The sequence below is a fragment of the Gouania willdenowi genome, chromosome 1, assembly GCF_900634775.1.
Source record: "Gouania willdenowi chromosome 1, fGouWil2.1, whole genome shotgun sequence".
In the NCBI taxonomy this organism is placed as follows: Eukaryota; Metazoa; Chordata; class Actinopteri; order Blenniiformes; family Gobiesocidae; genus Gouania; species Gouania willdenowi.
The window spans coordinates 36,731,005-36,757,426 of NC_041044.1; the positions used below are offsets into that span (position 1 = coordinate 36,731,005).

Here is a 26,422-nt window from a genome sequence, read left to right on the forward strand (position 1 = left end):
TGTCATCACATGCCCATGAAGTGGACCTACCTGTCAACACAATCAGAGACACTGTCAGCTCTCGGATAGCGAGTGTCTCTACGAGAAGAGTTCTGTTGTGTGAAAACAAAGTGAACAACAACAACAAGCAAATATCCTCAGTGAGCCATGGCTGTGGCGGTGAGTTTTATTGTTATATTATAACATTGAATGACTAGTTCAGTTCTATTCCTGAATCGACTTAGTAAAGACTGCTTGTTTACAATATTGTAAATTTAGTTACATATTCAGCTATATTCCTGATTTAAGTTAAAAAAAAAAAACCGTCTCGTATAGCTAAAAATGTTTTCCTATTATTTTTAAATTGAGCAAATAATGTTTCCGAGTATTCTTTGCACTGTGCCCCTGTACCCCTGGTTGGGAATCACTGTCTTACGCCATGTTTTTTTCTTCCTTGTTTCTAGATGAACTATGAGTTCCTTGAGAAGTGTGCGGCAGGTGGCCCACGGGCCACAGGCAAAGAATGGCTGGATTCAGTCTTTGCTCGCCTTCCGGACAATGTTAAAGAGAATTCTCTGATACCCAAACTCTGCGATGAAGTGTTCGAGGTCTTCTACATTGTCATGGTCGACCACACAGGTGAACTGTAACCTTATGTTTGATGGATCTGTTTCATGATGATGATTTGCATAGAATGTATTTCCTGTAGTTCATACAACCTTTTTTTGTGTGTTTGCTTTATGGCCTAGCTCAAAATAAATGCATAAATAAATGATTCTGTGCAAGAGTTTTAGGTGTTAACCTGTAAAATTTTTATGTTTTCCAGTGGATACTGCGTTCTCAGAGAAACAAATAGTCAAGGATGTAGATATTCCAATCGAGACTCATCCAGAGTAAGCCTCCACAGTGCATGATTAACACAATAACTGTACTGCATGAAAGTTATGGAAGTTTTTTTGAGTTTTTTTTTCTTCTTCTCATTCATTTTTTGCAGAGAGCTTGATTCTCCATCCTGGCACAAGAATTTACAGAGAAACAGCAAATCAGTTAAGCGAAATCTGCATATTCTGCGGCCAGAATTAAGGCCGATGTTGGCTTATGGCTACAAGACTTTCTCTTCGTTGGTTGTAGTGGAGCCATCAGTCCTCAGGTATGAGTCTGGCAAACGATTGACAGATAATGGAGTTGTTTTGATTTGTGAATTTTTTAGTGCATTGATTTGTTCCACTTCTGGTTATTGCAGATCATCTGAACCTGTGGGCTGTAAGAGTCTACAAAACAAAGCAAATGTCCAATGTAAAAAAACTGAAGATCACATCATTAAATCCTGGTTTCCACTCATTGTGCACTGGTTAACAAGTAAAAAAGCAGTGGAGAGAATAGAGAAAAACAAGCTGGACTCTTTCTATGCCAGTGCTACTACACTGATGTCCATTCAGGTGAGATGGTTACTTTAAAATTGTCTCTTTGAATGTTTATTTATTCTCTTTAGATACATTTTGCCTCTTTTGGCTGGTTTTAGTAAATTTCATCATAACCTCCGCCAGGGTTAGGGTCAATTACATTTTTTTAATTACAATTACGTCGTTAATGATCCATGTTCAATTACAGCTCAACTACAATTACGGTGACCGACATTTTTTTCCAATTACAATTGAAATTACAATGATAATTTTTCCCGTGAAAGTCAAATACAATTACATTCTCAAGTACTAATGTTAAATTACAATTAATTACAATTACTGAGCCTTTATTAAATATAACACTAAAAACATAACCTTCCTCTTGTGTTAGCTTCCTGTTAGCGTCTCTTATGCTAACAACTGACCGATCTTTATGGAAAATTACTCAGTTATCAAGTTGGATTCTCAATTATTCGACTTGCGCATTTCATTGTAATTAAAAAAAAAAAAAAAAAAAGAATTTCTTTATAGTTATTAATGGGGATATGCATTTATTCCAAGCCTTGAAAGTGTGATTGATCATGGTACCATGATCAGAATCACTGATTAAGATAACTGACAATATCTGGTAAAGAGGAGAATTGGAGCTTGGCGGAGGTTTGCGCGCTCCAAGTGTTTTCATTGAATATATTTAATTATTTAGAGGCTCACTGTAGCTAAATTATATTTAACATTTTTACCATTTACATCGAAGGTGATAAAGCTAAACATCATGTGATATATGTTTGTGTTTTTGTTTATGTTTAGTTGAAGGCTTTGCTTGAGAGGAGTGTAAGGAAGTTTGTGAGCATGTTCCATTCAGACAACAAAAGCTGCTTGCCAAACTTCAACATGGCTTTAACATTCGAGAACGAAAAGATGGATCTCAAGCCGACGTTACAAGATTTGGAAGATTCCATTTTGGAAATCCTTAATTCCATAACCAACACCCTACAGGTGAGTTTGAATCCTGCCGTTATTGTACATTTCTTTTGATGTTCATTTGTCTGACAGCTCTTACATTTATCCACAGAATGTACAAACCATTCAGGCGTGGTTGACAGAAACCCCAGATGTATTTGTTGATGCAAAGTTGAGTGATGTGTTTCTCCAGTGGGCTAAGTCCACCATAACGACAGCTGTGCGGGAAAACCTTGCAGAGCCGGAGAAACACCTCCACACTTTTGGTGAGGTTTGATATTACCTACATTGATATTGTCATGTTGTTATCCATCATGCGGAAATGATTTTTTCCGTTCATTAGTAAAAGTTTGTAATCTTTGGGGTTTTTGTGTTTTTAGTGGAGAAGTACACCATGCTTGTTGATGGAACAGCACAAGCTCGAATACAGACGTTGACGGAAGAGGAGCACTCTTTTGACGAGTATACAACGGTAAAGTATATCCTCCTGATACCAACCTGCATTTGTTATTTTTTCAGTGTAAACTACCTTATACTAACCTTGGGATTCTTCTTTTTAAAAGCTTTTAAAAGAGTTTCAGGCTTCATCACTGGAGATAACAAATATACCATCAAACACTAGCTTTATCATGGTTAATTTGAGCTGTGAAGATCTGAAAAATGGACTTGTCAAAAAAGTCAAAACCTATGTTGACAAACTTGTCAAGAAACTGGTCAACATGCACAGAGATGCGATTCTACAGTAAGTTGGTTATAAATACTTTACTTGTGGTACTTTTTAAACATTTTGAATTTGATTTCTAATCCCTATTTTTTTTTTTATCTGTATAGGATCCTCTCAGAATTTAAAACCTTTGCCGAAAATGCTGTAAAAGTACCAGAGAACACCAAGGACCTGGGTCTGTTGGTCGAATACATACAATCGGCTAGGACAAACACAACTAAAGAGCTTGATCAAAAAATAAAGGTAATAAGAACAAATGTTTATTACAAGAGATTTAAAATGTGTAAAGTGAATGAGGTTTGAGTATAACATTGTGATTTTCTAGGAATCCTGGAACAGATACACCTTCCTTCTGAAGGTCCATTATTTTGAAGAAGACGATTTGAAGCTTAACGTCAAAGTTTTTCTCGTGCGGGAGAAAATTTGTCAGGTGTTTGAACGGAGCGAAATGGTAAGGCCCTTTGGCTTTTTTGTCTGAAAGGAGTTTGAAAAGTTTGTTCTCGACAGAGTAATCTGAGCCGGCTTTTCTCTTTTATAGGTTATGCAATTGGCCAAGGAGACCCTAGAAGCTGAGGTCAGAGCTAAAAGGGAAAATGTAAACGAGAAGCTGGAGAAAATACGTGTGAAGATCAAGGAGTTTGCACTTTATTCTGATGTGGATGCCATGGATGAGGTACAGTGTGACTGACTGGTTGAGCTTATTTTGTTTCTCAATGATACATGATGCGTTGATTTCACAATATCTATAGATAGTTAGCATTGCTATGTTGGGAGAAAAATCCCTGGTTTTGTAAGAGAATATTTCAAGTAATTTGTTCATAAGTAGCAAGTATAATAAATCGTTGTTGTGTTGTTGTTTTTTTTCAGTATGTCAAAGAGGTCAGAAAAGTCCAGAAAGTTCTCACAGACGTTGAAGAGACTATCGATTCCATTAATGAAGACGAGGAATACTTTCAGTGGGAACTCACTACTTACCCAGAAGTTGAAGTTATCAAAGAAAGCAGCAGTCCTTACACGAAGCTGTTCATATTTGCCCAGAAATGGCAAACCAACCACACCAAGTCTGTATTCAGTTTCAAACACATTTTCTTTTTTAAATTCTTCAAATGCTGATATTTTTCTCATCTTCTCTGTGTACAGTTGGATGAATGATCCATTTTTGAGCCTGGATGGGACCGTCATTAAGGCAAACTTGGAGGAATTTCTTCGTGAAGTCTTCAAATTACAGAAGTTTTTTCAGCAGAAATCAAAGGAGAAAGATAGGGAACTTGCTGAAGGGGAAGATCCAAGTACACTGGAGAGTCCTGCACTAAAAATGTGCATGACTGTAATGGAGCAAATGCATAGTTTCCAGGTATTTGAACTTAAAAATTAACTGATTGAGGAAACTTTTCAATTCACGAAAAATGTGATTTGTTGATGTGAGAGAGAAAAAAAAAAACCCTAACATTTGTTTTTGTCAACAGGATAATATACCATTAGTGTCCATCTTATGTAACAAAGCACTCAGGGCTCATCACTGGAAACAGATGTCAGATGTGGTGGGCTATGACCTCACTCCTAGTGAAGATACAACACTCACAAAAGTCCTTGGACAAAATTTGACTAATTATCTGGAGATGTTTGAGCCAGTTAGTACTGCTGCTAACAAGGTGAGAATAACTACATGCTCTTTTAATCATTACTGGTTGTGATGTGCAGTTTTTATAATGTTGCATGTCTAATTTATCAATGTTTCTCAACAGGAATTTTCACTGGAGAAGGCCATTAAGACTATGATTGGTCTTTGGGATGATATTTCTTTCAATCTTCAACCTCATAGAGAGACAGGGGTGTACATCTTGACATCCACTGATGACATTCAAACAACGTTAGACGACCAGATTGTTAAGACTCAGACAATGAGGGGGTCCCCATATGTAACTGATATCAAGGTTAGACTTTAAATTCCTTTGCTTACCTCTTGATTAAATATTCAATGTACATTCCAGTTTGGCTTTTCCACTTGTGTGAAGTGTTGAATATTTGTATTGTTTTGTTTTGTGACCTTAGAGTTGGGAGAAGCGTCTACTTCTTATCCAGGAAATCCTTGATGAGTGGTTGGGGGTGCAGTCCCTGTGGCTTTACCTTGAGCCTATCTTCTCCTCCGAGGACATCATACAGCAAATTCCAAGAGAGGGACAACTTTTCCAAACTGTCGACAAAAACTGGAAGGAAATTATGGCACACTGTCTGGAAGATCCTAAGGTAGGAAACCACGTGGGCATAAAAAGGCAATGTATCAATTAATATTAGGGGTGGGATGAAATACAATATTTTGGAAAGGGGAAAAAGACTAAAAGTATAATGTTAATAGGACAAATGTTAACTATTTAGAATGCAAAAAGTGTCATTCTGCAATTAGACTGCAAAAAACTAAGACTGATAAGTCATGCCAGTCTCTTTGGACAGGTGTAGCATGGGGGGACAGGTTTATATCTTGTCACTTTTGTTTTTGTATTTTTGGATAAATTGCGAGTCACCAAAGTGTTTGTGATTACAGGTTCTCCAAGCAACCTCCCTGCCTGGACTTCTAGAAAAACTGCAGCAATCCAACCAACTCCTTGATGACATCATGAAAGGCTTGAACGCTTATCTAGAGGAGAAACGTCTAATCTTTCCTCGGTAATAATAAGAAAAAAGTGGACCTTTTTTTCTTGCCTCCCCACTGTTGGTACAATTTTGGATGGATCTAAAATGTTGTTTCTTTCTTCTTGCCAGGTTCTTCTTCTTGTCCAATGATGAAATGCTGGATATTCTGTCTCAAACCAAAGATCCAGAGCGTGTTCAGCCTCATCTAAAGAAATGCTTTGAAGGCATAGCCAAACTGAAGTTTGAAGAACCCGATATGGATATCCTGGTAAGGAAGTGATATGTTTTTTTGTTACTTTCAAAAACGGGTTTGATTTTTTGAAATTAACATTGGAAAGCCCATTTACAATTTAAAAAAAATCCTATACAGTTTAAATAAGTTTTGATTTCATTCAAATTTGGTGGATTGATGTCAAATTGTGACCTCTATCAAAATATGGAGTTTTGTACAGACCGATCCAGAATGTGGATTTGGCAGCAGGTTGAAGTTTGTAGATATCTTCATTCCACTAAAGTCTATCACGAGATACAGTTTGGTCAAGATCCAAATTTGAGAGTTAAAAAACCTTGTTGAATGTCCACTATCTTTGAAAGTCATTTCTACTGTTGTTTGTGGATTAACGGCTGTCAAGTCTGGTTTGAGAAAAGTTCCAACATTAACCTACAACAAATGTTCAAGTGTTTGTCATGCGATCTGCAGCTTTTGACACATTCGAAATTGGGCGTTTTCGAAAGTCTGAGCTGAGCGAGCGCTTTTGTTTGTTTGCTTTATTTTTCATTTAAAAAGTGTTCACTTAATGTGCTTAATCTAACTGTACAACATTTTGTTTTTTTTCTCAGGCCATGTATAGCAGTGAACAAGAAGAGATTGCACTCATAGAAACAATCTCTACAGCTGATGCCAAAGGAGCAGTGGAGAGGTGGCTCCTTGAAGTGGAGGATGTCATGATTCGCACTGTCAAACATAAAATACAGCAGTCATATGCTGTAAGTATAGTTATATCGTTGATAATATAACAACTGAAGTTAGTTACTCAGTGGCAGCTGAGTGATCTTATTTGTTTTTGTGTGCATAGGCCTATGATGACGAGACAAGGAGCCAGTGGGTAAAAGAATGGCCTGGGCAGGCGGTGCTGTGCACTTCACAGATTGCCTGGACTTCAGATGTTCATAATGCCATCAAAGATCATCCCACAGTGAGTACTCATTAACTTCTCATGAGTTATCTGTTTTTTTTAAAAACCTATAGAAGTGATTTTTAGGGACTTTTTTGTAATAAAAGCTGAGATATATTGCTTCGTTATGTCTTAACTTTCTCAAAAAATGAGTTAAAATCTTTATCCTTATAGTGTAAGTACAGCCTAAAACATAGACATATATATATATATATACATATATATATGATTAGGTATGAAGTAATGTAGTTTATTGATCCTAATCCCACTCTTCATCTTTTAGTCCAAGTATTTAAATGTAGCATTTTTAGTTGTAAAATGTCAGAGTGACGGCCCTTTATGGGTTGAACGCCAGCTTTTACAATTGAATTTAGCTATTGGCTGAGGTTAGATCAGTGACGTCATTAAGTGTCACTATTGGCCCCGCCCCTCCTAAAAAAGATGGGAGGAGGGACTAGATTTCTTCCTCTGACAGCCCTCAGTGAGCATTGATTGATTTCTCCATGCTGAACCGTGCAACGCTGTGGGGTCGGGGCTTCTGTAACTGGGCGTGTCTTAATCACTCTAGGAGTAACGCCCATAATCAAGGCATTTTTTGAATTTCCCACGAGTGGCAGATCAGCAAAAAAACTGGGGATGTACTTACACTTTAAGAATGAAGAATGCAGCAATTAAATACATTTTTTTTTTAATGTTAACCAAAAATATCTCTTTGTATGAGCACAGTAGCCTCCGCAAACTTAGAGTGATACATCTTTTGTTCATTACAGGGTTTAAAGAAATTCTCTGATAAACTCCAGAGTCAGCTGACTGACATTGTAGAGCTTGTGAGAGGTGAACTGCCCCAGCAGACCCGAATTACTTTGGGTGCACTGGTCACAATTGATGTCCATGCCAAAGATGTAGTCATGGAGCTCATCGAAAACGGTAGGCTACCTCCTGCTGACGGATTCATTTTGTGAATACATCATAACATTAGAGGGAATCCAGAAAAAATAACATTTGTGTTTATTTTTGACAGACATCTCACAAGAATCAGATTTCCAGTGGCTGGCCCAGCTTCGCTACTACTGGAATGATGAAAATAATGTTCGGGTTCGCATGATCAACTGCGATGTTAAATATGCCTATGAGTATTTGGGAAACTCACCACGTCTGGTCATCACACCTCTGACTGACAGATGTTACCGAACTCTGGTAAGGGAAAAAGAGGCAAAATCCTCCACAAAATACAATCACCTGAAGCTGTTTAATCTCTTGAGTAAAATAAAAACACACTCCCCTCTGTTTTGTCCTAGATTGGAGCCTTCCACTTGAATTTGGGTGGTGCGCCTGAGGGTCCAGCCGGAACGGGAAAGACTGAAACTACAAAAGATTTAGCAAAAGCTCTTGCTGTACAATGTGTGGTTTTCAACTGTTCAGATGGATTGGATCATGTTGCCATGGGAAAGGTAACAAATCATCCTTGAAACTGTTGTGTATTTAATGTTACAATGCCAAAATGTATGGAAATAATGATTCATGTTCTGATCTTTTTCAGTTTTTCAAGGGTTTGGCTGCATCCGGTGCATGGGCTTGCTTTGATGAGTTTAACCGTATTGAGCTTGAGGTGCTGTCTGTAGTGGCACAGCAGGTTCTCTGCTTACAGAACGCCATTGGGCTACACCTGGAAACTTGTAACTTTGAAGGAACTGAGCTAAAACTCAACCCTAACTGTTTTGTGTCCATCACAATGAATCCTGGCTACGCAGGACGTTCAGAACTGCCTGACAATCTGAAGGTATTTGTACACAGTAATAGACATTTGCTATATAACTGTATATAATGTTTGGTTTGTGTTGCATGTAATGCAAATCTTTTCAATGTCATCAGTTTTTGGGTAACTTCATTTTTTTTGTTCATGATTCTGTTCAGGTGTTGTTTCGTACTGTGGCTATGATGGTCCCTAACTATGCACTGATCGCCGAGATTTCGCTGTATTCGTGCGGCTTTCTCCACGCCAAATCGCTCTCAAAGAAGATCGTGATGACTTACAGACTGTGCTCCGAGCAGCTTTCCTCTCAGTTCCATTATGATTACGGCATGAGGGCTGTCAAAGCCGTGTTGGTGGCTGCCGGAAACCTCAAGCTCCAGTTTCCAGACGACGTTGAAGATACCTTGGTAAGTTCTCACATAGATGGATTTCAAGCACGTGTTAAACTCAAGACCCAGGGGCCAAATCTGACCTTTTAGAGGATAGAGAAAACGTTGAATAATTCAATGTCCTAATTTAGTTGTTAATATCCCAACCCCTCCAAATACACAAATTCAACAAAATGTCACAGTATTTGCAGGGCTCACAGTTTTCCTGTGCTTATATCCCATGGTGACCGTCATTTTTAATCACAAATTGTTAAAAGAACTCCCAATTTTTCCCAAATCCTGCACATTTTCTTCAAATAATTCCACAAAATGGTCTTCAAGTTAAATAAAACATGGTTTCATTATCAAGAAAATTTAAGTAAAGACCCTGCAGGGACTGATATATACATTCATAAATTCCATATTGATTATGCATGGAAGTATAAAGTAGGGCATAATTTTCCTTGCCTATAATCTGCTGCCCACTTGAGATCAAACTGGCCTGTATTTGACCCCTGAACTAAATTGAGTTTGACAACCATAAAGGGTGTTCTACTAATGATCCATGTATTGATGATAAAGCATTTATCTGTGGTTATTGTATTGACATTATTTTATAAACCCTCCAGATTCTGAGATCCATTACAGATGTCAATGAGCCGAAGTTTCTCTCCCATGACATCCCGCTCTTCAATGGCATCATCAGTGACTTGTTTCCTGATATCGAGCTGCCTAAGGCTAAATATGAGGTCAGAAACATTGTTGCATTACTTGTTATTTTACTTTTTTTTTTTCCAGCAAATTCACTTTGTCTTCTATTTAAAATTAATATTTTAAGGTTCCATTTATCCAGACAACTTTTTTTCAGGAAAATTACATTATCTCCTGACATGTCAAGAGATCTAAGTACATTTCCTGAAAAAAGTTGCCTCACACTATTAATATGATTTGTGTAAAGTTGATTTAATCCAGCGTCGCTCACAGATAGACCTTGTTTCTCTTCCTTACAGCTGCTTTTGGCCACTGTAAAAGAGTGTTGTAAAGATGACAACCTCGAGCCAACAGAGTATTTCCTAAAAAAGATCATCCAGTCCTACGAGATGATGAAAGTCAGACATGGGTATGATTTATTTTAATGACACATATTGAATCTCTTTAAGTCTGCTCGTGTTGAGTGTATGTATTAAGTGTCTGCATCTCTGTGTAATATTTCAGCTTCATGTTGGTCGGAGAACCCTTTTCTGGAAAGACCAAAGTCCTTCATATTCTGGCTGAAACTCTGACTCGTATGAAGGAAAACCATGATGAGGAAGAGAAGGTTATTTACAGGACAATAAATCCAAAGGCCGTTACCATGGGGCAGCTCTTTGGACAGTTTGACATGGTATCCCATGAGGTAAAGCCATGCTTTTCATTGTCTTTAGCATATGTTGATGAAGATGCATCAAATATTTGCCTGATTACTGTGAAATAAAATGTTTGCTCCATTTTTATTTTCAGTGGACTGATGGAGTCGTGGCCAACACCTTTCGTGAGTTTGCATCATCTCCCACAACGGACCGCAAATGGATTATATTCGATGGTCCAATCGATACACTTTGGATTGAGAGCATGAACACCGTACTGGACGATAATAAAAAGGTACACAATTCACACAAACAGTTATCAGTAGTTGTCCAGTTTTTGTTTTTTATGAAGTTGAATCAGAATCATTGTGGGTTTCTATTCTTCTACAGCTGTGCTTGATGAGCGGCGAGATCATTCAGATGTCCAATCAGATGAGTATGATTTTTGAGACCATGGATCTGTCCCAGGCTTCGGTGAGTTTCATCTTTGCAGTTGATATTCTTTGCTCTATAGCTCAACCATGTCATAATTAACATTTAGTCTCTCTAGAGCTGTAGAAGATTCAGATTTATTTGAATTTGTTCTTTTTGTTTTTCCTTCCCATTAAAGCCTGCTACTGTCAGCCGGTGCGGTATGATCTTTATGGAACCTTCCGAGTTGGGCTGGAAGCCTTTGGTGCGTTCTTCTATGAACACACTTCCTAAGATTCTTCAGAGCGTGGAGCACCGTGATCTGCTGATGGAACTCTTCAACTGGCTCCTGCCACCTTCGCTCAACATGCTGCGCAAAAACTGCATGGTATGTACGGCACATTTCTCACATTAAAGTCTGAACTGAAAGACAATTCAGAGTTAAATTTGCTAATGCAAAATGCCACACAGGCACCTTTATTACCAAAAAACTATATATATATATATATATATATATATATATATATATATATATATATATATATATATATATATATATATATATATATATATATATATATTGATATAAGCGATACTGTAATTTCCTGTATTGCCAAAATAGAAAACGCGATATATCTTGAATCTCGATATATCGCCCTGCTCTAATTACAAGATGACTTGAGTAACTTTGTGATGGTTTATTTCACAGGAAGTGGTTCCTACAACTGACAGTAACACAGCAGTGTCCCTTTGTCGCCTGTTTGAAATGGTTCTCATTGAACCTTTGAAAGGACATCCAGAAAAGAAAAATATCCGCACATGGATTATGGTAAGACAGCCTCATTTGAACTGTTTTTATAAGCCAAAACATTTAATTTCCATTAATGCATTCTTTTTCTTTGTTTTGTGCCTTTTTCAATGTCTAGGCCGCTTTTGCGTTTGGCTTGATATGGTCCGTAGGCGGCTGCTGTGACTCAAACAGCAGAAAGAAGTTCAGTGAGTTCTTCAGAACGTTGCTTTCAGGACAAAATACTGGACATCCCATTCCAGAAAAGATCAAAAAATGGGACTGCCCGATAGAACAGAGTGGTCTGGTGTATGACTACTTTTATGAGGTACTGTCATAATTTTTTTTTAAAAAAAAACACAAGTTCACTTGTTAAGATTTTTGTTAAAACAATTATTATTTTGTCTTCTACAGTTTAAAGGAAAGGGAAGATGGCTTCACTGGGATACTGCCATCAAAAATACCCAATGGAACAAAAACACCAAAGTGCAAGATATGATTGTTCCAACCATTGATACAGTGCGTTACACGTACATGATGGACCTTTGTATCAGATACGGAGTGTGAGTATTTATCAACACAAATATAAAGAGACTAACATTTCCATATGGTATTGTTGCATGTGTTTTGTGACCCACCAGAATGTTAACATTTAATCCAATCCTATGTGTCTTTCCACTGCTCAGGCCTGCGTTGTTTGTTGGTCCGACTGGTACTGGAAAGTCAGTGTATGTGAAAGACAAACTGATGAACAACCTGGATGAAGATCAGTACCTTCCCTCCTTTATGAACTTCTCCGCTCGGACGAGTGAAAATCAAACACAGGTGAGCATGTCTTTTTGTAGTTTTAAGATTATTTGCTGTGTTGGTAATTTTAAATTGTCAAATTTTCTCCTTTCTATATTTTCCTTCTCATATATCAACTCCTTTATCTACCAAGGTTGGGGTCAATTACATTTTTTTTAAAATTACAATTACATTCTCAATTACTAAAGTTCAATCACAATTACTGAGCCTTTAATTAATAATCCCATAAAATGTTTTTAGGGTCTTATGATAGCCTTATCTCAGGAAAAATTCCAAAATTAAAAAAGAAAAAAATTCCTTTGCCTCCAAAATGTGGGTGTTTTTTTAAAAAAACATTTTTGGTATTTTTTCATGCCTTACTGGATTTTTACACTAGTTTAATTGTGCTCAACATATTTGCACTATTTTTAGGGGTTTATTATAGCCTTATCTCAGATAAAAAAAATCTAAATTTTTCCATTTTTTATGCACTGGCCCTGACAGTTTTTATAGAATTTCCATGACAACTACAATTACAAAGTCAATTATCTGAACTCAATTATGATTACAACAATATATTTTTTCAAATACAATTGCAATTATATTTACATCTTACTTGTATTTAATTATCAATTACGTGATTACAATTATAATGTTATCTATTAATACTTTTTTTTACAACACAAAATGTCCATGTATTTGTAGTATAAAGTCAAAGCATTTTCATTCCAAATAATTTGGAATGAATTTATAGAAGACATTTTTGACAATGTTACTTAATAAATATTTGCTTTATTTTACAGTTCACCATATTGTCCAGGCTGGATAAGAGAAGGAAGGGAGTGTTCGGTCCGCCCGCTGGGAAGAAATGCCTCCTCTTTATAGATGACTTGAACATGCCTGCCATTGACACTTTTGGTGCACAGCCACCTGTGGAACTACTTCGGCAGTTCATCGACCATGGAAACTGGTACTTTAATAGCAGACCACATAATAGAAACCACACTAAAGTTTATGTTAAACCTTCTTGTATGTGTGTTTAATCCATACTGTTTTTCTATTATTCTTTTTACAGGTATGACCTAAAGGATACGTCTTCAATCGCCCTCATTGACCTACAGCTCATTGCTGCTATGGGACCCCCGGGTGGTGGAAGGAATGCTGTGACAATTCGCTTCCTGCGACATTTTAACATGTTCAGCATCAACGCTTTCAGTGATGATACAATGGTCCGTATTTTCTCCACCATTGTGTCAACCTATTTGGAAAACCACGAATTCTCTTCTGAATCCTGCATCCTTGGCAACCAAATTGTGTCTGCTACAATGGAAGTGAGTATCATTATCTTCTCTTTCATATTTATTGGCGTGTTGCAACCACGATATGAATAGGTGCATATCGCTGTGGGGTGCCAATTGTAAAGTAGTGCAATGTTAAATATTGAATCTTAATATTCATGTTAAATGTTAAATCTAAATCTAAATGTTGAATTTAAATTTTAAATCTAAATGTCACGAGATAAAGTAAATATTTAGCTAATAGGCAAATTTACCGGAAGTACCAACATAAAAGCTCATTCTGGTGAATTTGCATATTAGCTAAATATTTAGTTTCACCCATGACATTTAGATTGAACATTGAGATTTAGATTTAACATTTACAGGTAACAGTTAGGTTTAACATTTGACATTTAGATTTAACATTTTTCATTTAGATTTAGATTTAAGTATTAAGTATTAAGAAGTATTGCTGTAAATCTGGTCATAAGTAATGTAAAAATAAAAAATCACATACATTTTTTAAACATGGTTTCTTGATAAATGTTGCAAAAAGTTGCTGTTCATTTTGGCATGCACAACTTTACAATCGGCACCCCATGTATCACCACCTACTGTACTGGAGTGTGTACTCAATATAAAGAGTATCATTATTATGAACTGCAATGCTTGTAAAAAGCCTGTACACTCTTCTCCACATTACGTATGTTGATTGTTTGTATTTTTGCTCACAAGGTGTATAAGAAAGCGATGCTGCATTTGCTTCCAACTCCGGCCAAATCACACTACACTTTCAACTTGCGAGACTTCTCTCGAGTAATCCAAGGCTGCCTGCTGCTGAAGAAGGAATCCGTGGAAAACAAAAATACCATGATACGGCTGTTTGTCCACGAGGTCTTCCGTGTGTATTATGATCGTCTGGTAGATCAAGAGGATCAAGAATGGCTTTACAAGCAGATGAACAGCATCCTCAATGACCACTTCCAGGTGTCCTTTGAGCAGGTCTTCAGTGACTTGAAAACTGGCCCTACAGTAAGTTGAAGTTTCAGTATTCTTACCATAAGTTTGCAGGGAATTTCTTTTTTAGATTTGTGCAATTAACCTTTTTTTTTTGTAATAATAGTTGGTCGAGGACGACATGAAACAACTTATGTTTGGAGACTACATAAACCCAGACCTGGAAGGCGATCTCCGCTTGTACGCTGAGGTGGAATCCCTGGACACCTTGAAAGATGTTGTTGAAAAGTGCCTGGTAGAATATAATGGGATGCACAAGACTAAAATGGACCTCGTCATCTTTCGGTGAGTCGATCATCACTTTTTACAACAGTTGGTACTGTTATTACTCAAAAAACACAAACTTGGAAACTTTCGTAACACTTTATTTGAAGCTTCTTACATAAGGCCAACAATACGCTGTCATTAGCATGAATAAGGTGTCATGTAGGCTGTCATTAAGTGTTAAATTATGACACCTTAGGCTTAGGGTTAAGGTTAAGGTTAAGGTTCGGGCTAGGGTTAGGGTATGGGTAACAAACAACACTTAAAGACATCCTTTATGACACCTTATTCATGCTAATGTCATGTCATAACAATGACAGTGTAATGTCAGCCTTTATGTATAAAACTTCAAGTAAAGAGTTACCGAAACTTTTAAGAAATTAAGGAAAAAAAAACTTCAACGGGTTGTTTTTTGGTTGTTTTTGTAAATGTAAATATTTCTGTGTTTCTTTTCAATCTAATGTATTTACTCATTTATTCTGCATTACATAGCTACGTCCTGGAGCACTTGTCTCGTATCAGCCGTGTGTTGAAGCAGCCTGGAGGCAATGCCCTGCTTGTGGGAGTGGGAGGCAGTGGTCGCCAGTCCATCACACGTCTAGCCACATCCATGGCCAATATGAACTTGTTTCAGCCGGAAATCTCAAAAAGCTACGGCATGACTGAATGGCGAGATGATCTTAAGGTGAGCTAAAAAAAACCTTTAATTCCAATGAATTGTTTGTGTGTATGTTTTTTTTTTGTACAAGTTGTTTCTGACACCCACTTTTTGTGTTCTTTTTAGTCTACAAACAGAAATCAATCAAATTTAGTTTTTTCTTAATTTTCTCAATGTAATTAATTTCATTTGTAGTATAATTTTGGTAAAATTAGATGGGAATGGCCAAATGTAAAATTGGTCAACTAACTGCAATTTAAGACACTCCATCATAAAGGCTTAATGTGCTTACTTTATCCTAAATTACAGATGTTGTTGAAAAACGCTGGAGTCAAAGGAGAAAAGATGGTGTTCTTGATCACTGACACTCAGATCAAAGATGAAGCTTTCCTCGAAGATGTGGACAGTTTGTTGAACACTGGTGAAGTGCCCAATTTGTTTGCTCTTGATGAGAAACAAGAGATCATTGAGGTTGGTTATCAGATGTATCATTTGAATATCTCTTTTACACATTGTGTATTCTTTGCACATAACACAATGCTTTCTGTATCTCTCTTTAGGCTGTACGCCCCGCTGCACAGGGCGATAATAAGAATTTGGACTTGAGCAACTTGGCTGTGTTTGCCTTCTTTGTGGCGCGCTGCAGAGAGAATCTCCACATTGTCGTGGCATTCAGTCCAATTGGAGACGCTTTCCGAGTCCGCTTGCGTCAGTTTCCTTCTCTCATTAACTGTTGTACCATCGACTGGTTCCAGGTGAGATTGTGTATTGATCTTCTGAGATTTTTTTTATTATGTACACTTTAAGCTATTGCTTGAATGTGAAAATATCACATGAGCAAGTTACTTTTCAGCTTTCTTTGTTTCCAAAATATTGATGATAAATCTTTGATTTTAAATTATAACACTCTCTCTCCTCTTAATTTCTGCTCCGTGACAGCCTTGGCCAGAAGAAGCTCTCGAACAAGTCGCAACATCCTTTTTGGAGTCACAGGATTTGAGTGAAGACGAATTGCTTAAGATCATCCCAGTCTGCAAAACCTTTCACACCTCTGCCAAGGACCTCTCAGATAAGTACGTAAACGTCTATATCTGACACATGTTAAGATTAAGCCTATATGCAATCTCTTTAATTAATGTCGTTTTTATTTCAGATACCTTGCTGAACTGGGTCGTCATAACTACGTGACACCTACATCCTACCTGGAGCTGATTGCGGTTTTCCGTGAACTGCTCACCGAGAGAAGAGAAATGGTGATGAGTGCCAAAAAAAGATATACCAACGGCCTGGAAAAGCTCGACTTTGCAGCAGGACAGGTATTGAAACACGCATTTTATGACTGACATTTATTTGTATGGTTTTTTTTTGGTGTTCATTTTACAGTAATTATGTATTTTTGTAGGTTGGAAAGATGCAGGTAGAGCTGGAAGAACTAAAGCCGAAACTGAAAGTGGCTGAAGAGGAAACCTCCATAAGTATGGAGGTAAATATTTTTCATGCGCTAATTTTATTTTAACTTTAACATGCCATTGAATTAAAAAAAAACAATTATGTTAATGTATGCTTTTTGTAATACTACAGGAAATTAGAGGGGAGTCTAAGATAGTGGAGGCTAAGCGTAAGGTCGTGGGCGCTGATGAGGAGAAAGCCACTATAAAAGCCAATGAAGCCCAGGCTTTAAAAGATGAGTGTGAGGGTGACTTGGCTGAAGCCATCCCTGCATTTGAGTCTGCTCTGGCTGCATTAGACACTTTGAAGGCAAGTACCCACTAAGCAGCACATTGAATTTTTCCAACAATTGTTGAATTTTGTAGTCAGAGCATATGAATCATTAAATATATCTTTGATTTTAGCCATCTGATATCACAATCCTGAAAGCGATGAAAAGTCCCCCTGATGGTGTGAAGCTGGTGATGGAGGCTGTGTGTGTGATGAAACAAATCAAGCCGGAAAGGATGCAAACCGCAGACGGAGTGGTATTTTGAATAATAATTTTACCCATGTTATTTCTATAGTTAGGTGATACTGACATCTTAATAAAATATTTTCTTTCTTAAATTCTAGGTTGCTGACTACTGGGGTCCCAGCAAAAGGCTCCTAAATGATATGAACTTTTTACGAGACCTGAAAGAATTTGACAAGGACAAGATTCCCGTAAGTTTTGAAGAATTTGGGGTGTCCTTTTTTAAAGCACTTGCAACTTTTCCCTACTGATTACTTTTTGGAATTGCAGGAGTCTGTGATGAAAGAAATTCGTGCCAGGTTCATTTCGAAGAAAGAATCTATCTCCAAGAACGCAGCAAAATGTTCTTCAGCTGTAAAGGGCATCTGGAAATGGATTGTAGCAATGGAGCAGTATGACAGAGTGGCAAAGGTTGGTTATCATATATTTTACAAAGAATTGTCATAACAGAATGCAGACTTGGGATTTTAATTGGTTCTGTGCCCTTTCTAAAATAGGTTGTAGCTCCAAAGAAGGCCATACTCGCTGAAGCACAAGAGTCCCTGGGTGCTACTATGGCACTGCTGAATGAGAAAAGAAAAGAGTTGCAAGATGTTGAAGATAGCTTCGCTGTCCTTGAGAAAACCTTGAAAGAGAAAACAGACAAGAAGAAGGAGCTTGAAGACCAGAAAGAAATGTGTGACAAGAAACTCAGTAGATCTGAAACGCTACTCAGTGGTCTTGGTGGAGAGAAGACCAGGTAAGAAATAAGCCTGAAGACTGGCTTTTAATAATTAACAAAAAATAATAACATAATCACTGACGGCATTGAAATATGTGTTTAGATGGTCCAAGGCAGCAGTTGATCTCCAGGGCACGTATGATAACTTGACTGGAGATGTTTTGATATCTGCCGGTGTCATTGCCTACTTGGGAGCTTTCACAGTCGGGTTCCGACAAGAATGCTTCAATTCATGGACCGAACTCTGCAAAGTAAGTCCCACCCTCTTCAGTTTTTAGACCAATTCATGTATTCTTGAATTATCTCTTAATTTTCTAACATCATTCGTATCTCCAGTCCAAGGATATTCCAACATCAGAAGACTTCTCTCTCAGCAAGACCCTTGGCGATCCAATAAAGATCAGCGCTTGGAACATTGCTGGCCTTCCCAGTGACTCGTTCTCTATTGACAACGCGGTCATTGTCAGTAATTCCCGTCGATGGTGAGTTGACAATCCCACTAATGAGTTGCTCTAATTTTCTTAAAGAATGGTCCATTCAAAGGGTGAGCCACATTTTGATGTTTTTTTCTTTCTTGTAGGCCCTTGATGATTGACCCACAGGGTCAGGCAAACAAATGGGTGAAAAATTCAGAGAAGGACAACGACCTCAATGTAGTTAAGTTGTCAGATCCAAACTGCATGAGAACTCTAGAAAACTGCATTCAGTTTGGAACACCCTTGCTGCTGGAAGATGTTGAAGAAGAACTGGACCCTTCTCTGGAGCCACTCTTACTTAAACAAATATTCAATCAAGGTACAGTGAATTTTTTCAACCTAAGATTTTTTTTTTTCTTCTGTCGCACTTTGAAACTTGTTTTAAGTGAAAAGTGATTATGAATAAAATGTACTAAATATTGTTATTATTATTATCAGGTGGTATGGATTGCATCAAACTCGGGGAGAGCGTGATTGAGTACTCCAGTGGCTTTCGGTTCTACGTCACCACAAAGCTCCGAAACCCTCACTATCTACCTGAAGTGGCCACGAAAGTATCCCTGCTTAATTTCATGATTACCCCAGAGGGCTTGGAGGACCAGCTGCTTGGAATTGTGGTTGCCAAAGAAAGGTACGGTAGCGCTAGGCTTGGGGAGTAACGGATTACAAGTTACGGCGTTACGTAATCCGGATACAAAAAACATGTTACTGTAATCCGTGAGAGTATATTAAAAAACGTGTAATCAGATTACAGGTATTTTTTATGAAAACAGGGATTACTTTGGGGATTACATTTTCAAAGCAAACAGAATATACATCAGTGCATCACACATACAGTGCGTGTTTTAATTAGATAACATGTTTAATGTGACTCTCTTCCAGCAGGTCAGTCAGTTATAGGCCTGTACAACATTATTTAATGTATGAGTGGGGTCAGGTTGAACATTTTATTATTTAATTTTATAATGTGCATTGTGGGAATGTCCGCGCTATATATAAATATTTTCATATTTTTAATTGATTTCCTCTTTTAAGCGGTCTGTGGTTTAGGTCAATGATTCAACTGAATTGTTCATAACTAACAAGTAAATGGATTGATAATCTTACTTATTTAAACTACTGTGGGCTCTCTCAGTCTGTGTTAAATTAAAACATTTCCTTTAATGTAGTGTGACTGTAAAAGGTGTTTTTATATTTGTCTAAAATAATACAGTGAGCAGGTTACACGTATTTTATCCTTTTGTGTCTTTATTTTGCATGTTCGGTGTTGAAGTAATCCAAAAGTAATCAGTTACATTACTTTAATATAGTGGTACTTAGAGTAAGTTACTGATTCCAATTTTTTTTATCAGGTAACTTGTAATTGTACCAGATTACTTTTTTTTTTTTTAAAGTAACCGTTACTCCCATCCCTGGGTAGCACTCAAGAAACAAGAATTGCAAAAAGTACTTGAAACAAATCTGATTCTACTTGATTTCTTCTATAGACCGGAGCTGGAGGAAGAAAGAAATGCTCTAATTGTTCAGTCAGCCACCAATAAGAGGCAACTTAAAGAAATAGAGGACAAGATCCTGAAGACTCTGCAGTCCTCAGAGGGAAATATCCTGGAAGATGAGAGTGCCATCCAGATTTTAGACTCTGCAAAGAGCATGTCTAATGACATATCCAAGAAGCAAGAGGTCAGAATCAGAAGCAGATTATTTGTATTTGTATTTGTTATTGTTTATTGGTTACCCTGAGCTCATCGTGTTTTTCATTTTCTAGATTGCGGAGAAAACAGAGATTAAGATTGCAGAGTCTCGTGAGGGTTACAGAGCTATTGCAAAGCATTCTTCCATTCTGTTCTTCACCATTGCTGAGCTGACAAACATAGATCCCATGTACCAGTACTCGCTGACCTGGTTTGTCAACCTCTTCATCAACTCGATACAAGACAGGTGAGTTTTTTTTTTCTAAATGTTTATTCTTTTGTTTTTCCAGCTAAGTAGAGCAGATGAAATTACTGTTGTGGTAAAAATTTTAATGGAATCTTCCATGATGTACCATTCATTGAGAAAATTTTAAACTAACCATTAGCAAAGTGTGTCATCTCACCTGAATTGTCATCAATGTAGTAGTAACAGATGTATAGAAATACTCCATGGTATATAAGATACATTTCATAGATTAGAAGCACACTGTCTATGGGTGATCGGAAACCCTTCTGATCAATTGCCTTTCTGATACAAAATAGGAATATGATTGTTCTAAAGTCTGTCCTGCAATAGAAAGGGCTGTATACTGGTCAGTCATAACCAGCTAAATGTTGTTTAGGTAAGATTCTGTTCATCTGACGCTGTTTTTGTTTTTTAAACAGTCCCATGAGCAAAGATCTCGAGAAGAGGCTCAAGTCCCTCAATACCCACTTCACCTACAACCTGTACAGCAATGTCTGTCGTTCCCTGTTTGAAAAGGACAAACTCCTCTTCTCATTCCTCCTCTGCAGTAACCTGCTTTTGTAAGTATTGACCCTGTGACCATCAATACCATCCTCATACTGAAATGAACCTGAATCCACCTTACAAGCAACTTGTTTTTTTAATAGATGTGGCTGTATGAAAATTGTGAATTACATGGTGGTTTTTTTTCTTTTTTCTAGGGCAACGGAGTCAATCGAATACTCAGAATTTATGTTCTTGCTTACTGGAGGTGTCGGCCTAGAGAACACTGTTCCGAACCCTGATCCCAGTTGGTTGCAAGACAAGAGCTGGGATGAAATTTGCAGAGCGAGTGAACTGCCAGGGTTACAAGGATTAAGGTAACCTACCTATACAATAAAGCTGTTTTCATCCTCATTTTAATTTGCTTTGTGCAAAATAGTTTATTTATTATTGTTTTTTTTGTTTTTTTTGTTACAGGGAAGCTTTCGTCAATGCTCCTGGAGAGTTCATGCCTATTTATAATAGCAAAGAGCCTTGGACGATTGCTCCTCCGTCACCTTGGAATGAACAACTCAATGACTTGCAAAAGATGATCATTGTCCGTTGTCTCCGACCTGATAAAATAGTACCAACTGTGACGGAATACGTGAAGAATAATCTGGGCCAGAAGTTTGTCCAGCCTCCTCCCTTTGACCTGAGCAAGAGTTATTTGGATTCCGACTGTACCATCCCTCTTGTGTTTGTGCTCTCTCCTGGTGCTGATCCCATGGCCAGTAAGTCCTACCATCTTTAGTAGTACAAGTAGAACAAATAATGAAATCCATAAGAAAAACAGAAAATATATACTTTTTTTTTATTCTTACAGACCTGATCAAATTTGCCAATGACAAAGACATGGGTGGTTCCAAGTTCCAGTCCATCTCTTTGGGTCAGGGACAGGGGCCCATTGCTTCTGAGATGATTTCCAATGCCAAGCAGAAAGGGACATGGGTGTGCCTACAGAATTGTCATCTTGCTGTTTCATGGATGGGTACCCTGGAGAAAATATGTGAGGAGCTGAGTCCGGACACATGTCACAAAGACTTCCGACTCTGGCTCACAAGCTACCCCTCAGCCAAGGTTAGACACAATATAATTCACTCACATGTAACATTTCATAATTACATTTGTGTCTCATAATAACCATCTCTGATTGGTTTGAGACAAGGTTTTTGCAGAATTGCATTTTTTTTAGGGGTGAAAACGAGCAATTTCAAAATTATTGTGCCTGAGTTTACACTTCCATGTTTAAAAGACATATACAGTATGTATGTACAGTATGTAAGCAATAAGTCACAGATATCAATCCCAGCAGGATCTACACTTTAAACTTATTTGATTATTTTGACCAATTTTAGTTTAATTTGGGGAAACTTTGCTAAATAATTTGAGAAAAAAATTGCAGAAATGTAAAAGTTCTTTCAACAGCCAGTTATCTTCAAAATAATACAAAACATTTAGTGAAACTAGCAGGACACACATTTTCCCCATGCTTTATATCACATGATGGCAGTCATTTTTCATCTCAAATTGTAAAAACAATTCTCAATGCTTCCAAAATTCTGTATCTTTCTTAAAATTATTCCACAAAATGTCCCCAAATTACATAGAAATTGGCCACAAAATCCCAAAAATTAATTGAAAGTGAAGTTCCTGCAGGGACTGTTTGTCACTTATTAATTTGATATCATCAGTGCCATACATATTTTGTAATTTATTTATACATGGAAGTGCAAGCTAGAGCACAATTATGATTAAATTGCTCATTTTGTCACCTAAAATCTATGACTCACTTAAAATAAACTGCTCCTTATTTGGCCCCTGAACTAAAATGAGTTTGACACCCCTGCAAAAGGGGCCAGATTTGGCCCCCAATCCTTGAGTTTGACACTGTTATTGTGACACGTTTTTTTTTTTTTCTTTTCTTATTGACGCAGTTCCCAGTGGCCATACTGCAGAATTCGGTGAAAATGACAAATGAGCCTCCAACAGGACTACGACTCAACCTGCTCCAGTCTTATCAATCCGATCCTATCTCTGACCCAAGCTTCTTCAGTAGCTGTTCCAAAAAGGAAGTGGTGAGTCATAAATAAAAGCCATCTATGAGTTCATTCCGCAGGATGTAGTGAATGTGTTATATAGATATGTGTGATGTGTGGATTTTTTACTGACTGGCGTTTCTTTACCAGATTTGGGAGAAGCTCCTGTACGGGCTGTGTTTTCTTCCACGCTCTGTTCAGGAGAGGAAGAAATTTGGTCCCCTGGGCTGGAACATTGCTTACGGATTTAATGAGTCTGACCTTCACATCAGTATCAGACAGCTTCAGGTAAGATTTGGAGAAAAAAAAGTGCTTGTTTTTTTGTGTGTTCTTGTTCACAGGAATATAAGTTCACTGTATTTATGTCATTTCAGATGTTTGTCAGTGAATATCAAGAGGTACCCCTCGAGGCCATCACTTATTTGACCGGAGAGTGCAACTATGGTGGCCGTGTGGTGGATGACTGGGACAGACGCCTATTGATGACCATCTTAGCTGGCTTCTACAACAAGGAAATCCTCGAATCCTCCGACTACAGTTTCTCACCAAGTGGTCACTATGTTGTTCCTCCAAAGGCTTCCTACGACGACTACGTTGCCTTTATTGAGGTACAAACTCTCATGCAGGCAAATGTGTAACATTACAATTTAGCAGAAATCCTCCATTAGACTGATACTTAAACCACCTCCCTATTGCTTTTGTTCTAGAATCTGCCGGATATCCAGCATCCAGAGGTGTTTGGAATGCATGAAAATGTGGACATTTCCAAAGATCTTCAGCAAACAAAGCTGCTGTTTGATTCACTGCTACTCACCCAGGGTGGAGGATCTAAAATGGGTTCAAGCTCTGGGAGTGACAACACCCTGTTGGAAATCTCAAAAGACATCCTTTCAAAGGTAAAAAAAAAAAAAAAACCCAATAGCCTCAGCTCTTTATTGTAAATATTTTAAACACGTTTAAGGCTTCACTCTTAGTTTGGTGTTGGATGGCAGGTGTTTAAGCCAAATCCATTCAGAACAATTTTCTAAAAAATAACATTTGCTTGCTCTTTCCTACAGCTTCCAGATGATTTTGACCTCGACGCAGCACTCGAGAAATACCCTGTTCAATACGAAGAAAGTATGAATACAGTTCTTGTCCAAGAGATGGAGCGCTACAACGTGTATGTATAAATCCTTTGCAAAACAACTGGTCAAACAACACTTCATCATCCATTCAGTGCAACTCATTTGCTGTTTTTTTTTGTTCTCCCAGGTTGAGCAGCACGATTCGTTTGAGTCTCCAAAACCTGCAGAAGGCTGTCAAGGGTCTTGTGGTGATGGACGCAGTGTTGGAGGCAGTTGCAGGTAGTTTGTTGGTGGGAAAAGTCCCAGAGACGTGGGCCAAACGCTCCTACCCAAGCCTCAAGCCCTTGGGCGGTTACATCAACGACTTTCTCGCGAGGCTCAAGTTTTTACAAGTAAGGTTTTTTTGATGATATGCATTTCTCCTGCAATTGAACCAGTGCAACTTTGTTTATCATTATCTTTTACTGTGTGTGTGTGTGTGTGTGTGTTTGTACAGGATTGGTACGACAACGGTAAACCTGCAGTCTTTTGGCTGCCTGGATTTTTCTTCACTCAAGCCTTTCTAACTGGAGCCATGCAGAACTTCGCCAGGAAGCACCATATTGCCATCGATCAGCTCAGCTTTGGGTTTGAGGTCAGAGACATTCTGTGTCATGTAAATATATTGTTGTTGCAGCCCTGAGAATAGTGTGTGTTGACCTGTGTGTTTTGGTTGTCTGTACCAGGTTCTGCCTATCGATGACTCGGATACACCACCTGAAGACGGTGTTTACATCAAAGGCTTGTTTCTGGATGGAGCAAAGTGGGACAGAGAAAGGTAGATTTGCACTTCTGAAATATTTTATATATGAAATCATCATCTTCCTATTTTACCAGCCACTTTTTAACTAGTCATAAAATATGTACCTTTTTTTTTTTTTTTTTACAAATATACATTTGATTTCTGTAGGAAAAAAGTGTTTTTTGTGTTTAGTTACCATTTTCCAATGTGGAAGATTATCTGACATCAGATCAGATCAAAATACCTTTCAAACCACAAAATATTAATTGATTTTTTTCTTGAAGATTGTTATGATTGCATCATTTCTTTGCCAACACTGCCATTTGCAATCCCGGATGATTAACTACTTCTTTGTCACTTTTCTTTTCCTTTCCAGTGGAGTTCTCGCTGAGCAGGATCCCAAAGTTCTCTTCGACACTATACCAATCATCTGGCTGAAACCCTGTAAGTGTCACAACTTTCTGCCCTGTCCACTGCAGGAGTTTAAATATTTCAAACTTAATGAATCCCTAAAATGCATGTTTTAATCACTTTCTCGTCCACACAGTTGACAAAAACACCGTCACTGAGGCTCCTCAGAACCTCTACGAGTGTCCACTCTACAAGACGAGCGAGAGGAAGGGAACGCTCTCCACCACCGGTCACTCCACCAACTTCATCCTGTCCATGAAGCTGCCCACCGATCAGCCCCCCCAACACTGGGTCAAGCGGGGTGTGGCCATGCTCTGCCAGTGCGACGACTAGATTGATGTTTTTTGGTTGATGCTTGATTTACTGAGCAAATAAAGGTTTAACCCTAATCATGAAGTTTATGTCAAATTTGTATACATAGAATGAGTAAGCTTGCTTCAAATACACTAAATTACACAATTAAACTTTAAACAAAAAGTTAAGTTAATTGTAAAACTTTTGAATAAACCTACCAGACACTGAAGAAAACCTGCACAAATAGTGGTGAAAATTAATTTAATTTAATAAACCTGATTTTATTCCTATGCACCCATCGGTGCACTTTAAGATTTGTTTTAGATGGGGTACAGGAAGTAGGTGCAGAGGGTCATTAACACCACCCCAAAAGAAAGAAGGCCATCACTTGAGACCCCTCACACCCTGCCTACCCCAGGCTGTCAAACTGCTTTTTCCCCTGGGCCATACGGACTGCCAACATCCATGGACTCGGCCACGTATAACCCCCACCTCCCCCTACCTGCACTCCTGCAAAAAAAAAAAAAATACCAACAACACACAAAAAGATAAAATATACTGAATAATAAAAAAAAAAAAAAAAAAAAAAAAAAAAAAAAAAAAAAAGTGGCTTAGTGGTTAGCACGTCCGACTCACAGCAAGAAGGTCCTGGGTTCAAGCCCTGGGGTCCT

At 37.9% G+C, this 26,422-nt stretch overlaps 1 protein-coding gene across 1 annotated transcript; it reads left to right on the plus strand.

Annotated features, from left to right (window-relative positions):
- Positions 1 to 25,846, plus strand: LOC114463669 (dynein heavy chain 12, axonemal-like). The gene is made up of 71 exons (XM_028447371.1): positions 1 to 159; positions 444 to 618; positions 806 to 872; positions 974 to 1,129; positions 1,223 to 1,418; positions 2,190 to 2,378; positions 2,455 to 2,608; positions 2,723 to 2,814; positions 2,906 to 3,084; positions 3,174 to 3,309; positions 3,392 to 3,517; positions 3,605 to 3,739; positions 3,934 to 4,127; positions 4,207 to 4,420; positions 4,533 to 4,718; positions 4,812 to 5,000; positions 5,119 to 5,313; positions 5,609 to 5,730; positions 5,827 to 5,965; positions 6,538 to 6,684; positions 6,774 to 6,893; positions 7,643 to 7,799; positions 7,894 to 8,069; positions 8,171 to 8,323; positions 8,413 to 8,652; positions 8,787 to 9,032; positions 9,623 to 9,742; positions 10,004 to 10,113; positions 10,209 to 10,389; positions 10,494 to 10,634; positions 10,730 to 10,813; positions 10,950 to 11,138; positions 11,460 to 11,579; positions 11,677 to 11,865; positions 11,952 to 12,100; positions 12,224 to 12,362; positions 13,127 to 13,293; positions 13,399 to 13,654; positions 14,336 to 14,632; positions 14,724 to 14,902; positions 15,374 to 15,566; positions 15,849 to 16,010; positions 16,100 to 16,294; positions 16,479 to 16,612; positions 16,693 to 16,855; positions 16,942 to 17,022; positions 17,121 to 17,297; positions 17,393 to 17,515; positions 17,604 to 17,693; positions 17,773 to 17,913; positions 18,000 to 18,241; positions 18,327 to 18,474; positions 18,560 to 18,705; positions 18,804 to 19,018; positions 19,138 to 19,330; positions 20,187 to 20,379; positions 20,465 to 20,637; positions 21,057 to 21,197; positions 21,339 to 21,497; positions 21,598 to 21,893; positions 21,986 to 22,239; positions 23,097 to 23,237; positions 23,349 to 23,486; positions 23,573 to 23,806; positions 23,906 to 24,094; positions 24,257 to 24,360; positions 24,453 to 24,657; positions 24,762 to 24,899; positions 24,991 to 25,082; positions 25,423 to 25,490; positions 25,594 to 25,846. The coding sequence occupies exons 1-71, from the start codon at positions 148 to 150 to the stop codon at positions 25,788 to 25,790; spliced, it is 11,541 nt and encodes a 3,846-aa protein (XP_028303172.1). The 5' UTR covers positions 1 to 147; the 3' UTR covers positions 25,791 to 25,846.
- Positions 25,847 to 26,422: the final 576 nt, after the last annotated feature.

What these genes read in the sequence shown, in the direction of transcription:
- LOC114463669 (XM_028447371.1), top strand. An exon ending in CTTTGTATCAGATACGGAGT is followed by an intron (nt 12,101 to 12,223) that starts GTGAGTATTTAT and finishes TCCACTGCTCAG; the next exon opens with GCCTGCGTTGTTTGTTGGTC. An exon ending in AGAAACAAGAGATCATTGAG is followed by an intron (nt 16,011 to 16,099) that starts GTTGGTTATCAG and finishes ATCTCTCTTTAG; the next exon opens with GCTGTACGCCCCGCTGCACA.